General features: G+C 47.5%; 1 protein-coding gene across 1 annotated transcript; it reads right to left on the bottom strand.

Annotated features, from left to right (window-relative positions):
* Positions 1-1,118: 1,118 nt before the first annotated feature.
* LOC110612586 lies at positions 1,119-3,637 on the bottom strand. The gene is made up of 3 exons (XM_021753365.1): positions 3,415-3,637; positions 1,948-2,858; positions 1,119-1,868 (listed from the first exon to the last, which is right to left on the bottom strand). The coding sequence occupies exons 1-3, from the start codon at positions 3,635-3,637 to the stop codon at positions 1,119-1,121; spliced, it is 1,884 nt and encodes a 627-aa protein (XP_021609057.1).
* Positions 3,638-3,855: the final 218 nt, after the last annotated feature.

Here is a 3,855-nt window from a genome sequence, read left to right as displayed (position 1 = left end):
GCAAGAAAGTGAGCTCAACACTGGTAAAACCCAGGGGCAGCAAAGAGCCCGTAAAACGCTCGAGAGCAGACAGCACATAAAACACTTAAGGGCAGTAGGAAGCCCTGACAAAAAAAAAATCGCCTAAAGTGAAACCAGGCGATTACAAATGACATCTAGGGATTTACCCCTCAACACTCATGTAATAAATGCTGAGGAGGTAAAGGGGCAACCTAAGGAGAAATCCAATGGCGTAAGTAAATGAGACCCCAGCTTCAGCTCCTGTCAAGTCAGAACTAAAAGCAAAAAGGCCAGCTCTGCTCATCACCTCAAAAGATCGCGAGTTTAACCCACTATTGAAAACAGAGCTAGCAGGCATGGCCAATTCAGCTCGAAAAAAGCATACGGGTAAGTATGCCTTAGTGAAATAGATAAATTTATAGATCAAAAGTCCAGTCAATTGATAATATTTCAGTTCTGACATGCTTGAAGGCAAAAAGGAAAGACAGTATAGTGGATTCCTTAGAAAAATTACAAAGCACACAGTATAAGTGTTTCATTATTGATAAGTAGAAGTAAGAACAACTCGAATATAAATGAAAGACAAAAAAGAATTCAAGTAAACAAAAATAAAATTTCAATAAAAGAGAGGGAAAATTTACAATCTAATCGTCTAAGATTATGGGAGGAAAGATTGTCCTCAAAGGGCTTACATTCCCAGGTATTTCACTATCTACACTACTGCCCTCTACATTAGTATTTACATTACTGCTTACGAGAGGTTTGACACCCTCTTGCTCAGACCTCCCATCACCTGCATAAAGTACCATCTCTTGCCCCTGGGGCCCAGCACCTTCCCCTTCTAGCTCTACGTCCTCCTCTTGAGGCCTGGAGTTGTCCTCCTCAAGTTCGAGGACCTCCATATCTTCCTTTTCTCCTAGCCCAGTGTCCTTATCAGAGGGCCCAGCTGAAGTGTGAGAAGTTTCCTTAGGCAGGGGCAGGTCATCCTCTCCATAAAGCACCTCCTCGCCATCAAAGTCTTCCTCTTTAGCTCGGAGTTCAGACAGCAGAGTGGAAGGAGCCTATCTGGCCTCCTTCAAACCTCGATTGAAGCCAGACGTGAACATACGGAAGCCCTTTCACCAAATAGCAGTCTTCAGTTCGTCAGAGGCCTTGTACTCCGCAAGTCGTGCCTGGCAGGCCTCAGCTATCTCTGCTTTCAACTCAGGAGAATCCCTGTAAGCTTGAAGATGAACTTCACATGCCTGTTCAATCTCCTTCTTCAACTCGGCTGACTCCTTGAATTCCCGCAGGCGCTCCTCACACTCCAGCTGAACCCTATCTTCAGCCAGCTTAGCATCCTCAAACAGGGCTAAGCATCTCTTCTTCAAAGCCTCGATCTCTTGGCTGAGATGTTGATTTTGGAGTTTTGTTGTCTCAGCCTCCAAGGTCAGGTCTTTAAAATTTTCTGCCCGCTTGACCAACTCCTGCTCTAGGACCACTACCCGAGCCAGGACTTCCTCCCTCTGAGCCATCACTACCTCGTGTTGGAACCGAGCTGCCTCAGAATCTGCCTTCAAGGCCTCATACTGGTGGCGGACCTCATCTCTCTCCCTTTGAACCTCTTCCAGAGAAGACAGCTGTTTTAGGGCTTCTTTACAACGAATATCTGCCTCAGCTGCCTTCTCATCCGCTCTCTTGTGAGCATCCAGGGCATATGCCAGCTCTGCCTGTAAGGACTTGGAATGCTCTTGAGCTGCGGCGAGATTGCTTCGGGCATCACTGGTGGCAGACAGGTTTTCCTCCAAACGTGCCTCCTCGACCCGGCGATCCACTGACTCCTGGAGAGCGTGGTCGCGAGCATCTACCTCCATAAAGAGGCCCGTCACCTAGCAAAGAGGGAAAACTGTCAGAACAAAGAAATGAAGAAAACTAAAGTATGGACAGAAATCGGAAAGGATAACTTACCATAAGGAGCATCTCCCTGATAATATCTCCTAGCTCCCCTCGAGGGCGAGATCGGAACGCTGCCTGCTCACGAGTGGAGCTGGCCAGAAGGCCAGTGAGAGCAAGCAAGCGAGGGTCTGAAGCTTCCGTAACCCCCCCAAACATCCGCTCTCGAATTAACTCAGCCACCACGCTTGCTGGGGACTGGTGAGTGATGTCCTCTGCATTCAGGATGTCGTCATCCGGGGCAGACAGCAGAGGCACTACAGAAGTCTTCTCTTTTCCAATAGCAGGCAGGGCCGGAGCCGGCCTTTGTGAAGCACGAGATCTCTTAAGAGCAGGGGCAGGTGCATCAGAAGGAGGAGGACGTTTACTCCCGACCTCCTCCGCTACGGCCTCATCATCAACTGGACCGGGTCCTACTCCCTCAATGACAGGGGCAACTTCAGTAACGGCCCCCTGAATATCTTCCCTTGCCAGGCTGGTCACTTTCTCACCCTCGAGGGTGTTGACGAAGGCAGGGTGTGTACCAGGCACCTCCTCAGAAATACCCCCAGAAGGCGCAGCCAGATCCTTCCTCGCCAGCTCGATGTCCTCAATCGACCCGGTGGCAATCTGGGGAGTCCCCTCCTTCCTAGAAATCGCAACTTGCGTAGATTTTGGAGCCTGGGAAGATTGATTGGCCGAGCTCGGCCTGCTACGGCTAGATGGCCTGGAAGATTTGGTACTTCGAGAGCTTGGCTTAGGAGCTCGAGAAGAAGCTGGGGCAGGAGGTCGGCTAACCGTCCTGGAAGAAATAACCCGGGCCACTTCTTTAGAAGCCTCTAAGATGCGTCGCCCAGCTCGGAGGGCATCCAGCGCAGCGTTCATGCTCTCCCTAGACAGAACTAAGTTCTCCGGAGGCTTAATTTGATCCATCTCGATGTCAGAAGCTACAAACAATACAAAATCAAAACAGGTTAGCATAATCCCTAGTAGAAATCACAAAGAAAAGGCAAAACGGCTGGACAAAGCACAATACCCGCATCCTGGATATCCTTAAGATTACAGGCAAACATACACCTCTCGACGTCGTACTTCTTGTCCATAGAAGTCAGACGAAGAAACCCAACCTGTTCGGTAAGGCTCAACTGGGGCAGGTCGTTACAACCCAGAGAGACCCCTTCCCAGGGGAGGTTAAGCTCCCAAGCCAACCCCGTCTGCTTCTTCAGTTCTACCACAAGAAAACCCTCTAGCCCTTGATGGAGTCCTTGTAGCCCGTGAAAATGGACAATCCTCCGCGGGGGGCAAAATAATAAAATTTTTGGCTCGCTTTGACTAGCCGGAAGAAGCTGACGAACAGGTAAACCGTGGGTGTAAACCCTCAGCTCAGACACGCAGATTCAAAGCAAGACATGAAAAGAACGGAGTTAGGGGTTAGCATTCGAGGGGTGATCTCGAAATACTGGAAGACCTCTTTAAAGAAAGAAGAAAAGGGGAAGGACAGACCGTATTCCCTCTGTTTGATGAAGAAGACTAAACTGACATCCCTTTGAGGGTCGATTAAGCCAGGGGGAGAAGGATCAGGAAGAACAATTCTCTTATTCCGGTAAGGAGCCCGGATGTGGTAAAGAGGGGTATCCAGATATTCCCTAGAGATGAAATTCCTAATGATAGACGGGGTGATGCTAGACTCCTGATTGACGACATCGGGGAGACTAGAACTATCCATGGTAAAAGAAGAGGCGTACCTAAAATATTTAAATTAAATTAAATAATATTTATGCTGGATAGTTTGATCACTTGTATTTTCAACTTCTTGAAAATGAAACTTACAACAAAATGTTACTGGACTTATTATTTTACACTTAAAATATTTAAATTAAATAAAATATAAAAGTCATTAATAAGAAATTTTATATATGTACCATACTGAATACATATCAATAT

Source organism: Manihot esculenta, chromosome 4 (genome assembly GCF_001659605.2).
Source record: "Manihot esculenta cultivar AM560-2 chromosome 4, M.esculenta_v8, whole genome shotgun sequence".
NCBI classification, from domain to species: domain Eukaryota; kingdom Viridiplantae; phylum Streptophyta; class Magnoliopsida; order Malpighiales; family Euphorbiaceae; genus Manihot; species Manihot esculenta.
This window is presented reverse-complemented; position numbering and strand designations above follow the sequence as displayed.

Coding starts and splice junctions, on each gene's coding strand:
- LOC110612586 (XM_021753365.1), bottom strand. CDS start 3,637: ATGGATAGTTCTAGTCTCCCCGATGTCGTCAATCAGGAGTCTAGCATC. Junction 2,859..3,414: donor CATCAAACAGAGGGAATACG/GTCTGTCCTTCC, acceptor TATTGTTTGTAG/CTTCTGACATCGAGATGGAT. Junction 1,869..1,947: donor TCAGGGAGATGCTCCTTATG/GTAAGTTATCCT, acceptor CCTCTTTGCTAG/GTGACGGGCCTCTTTATGGA.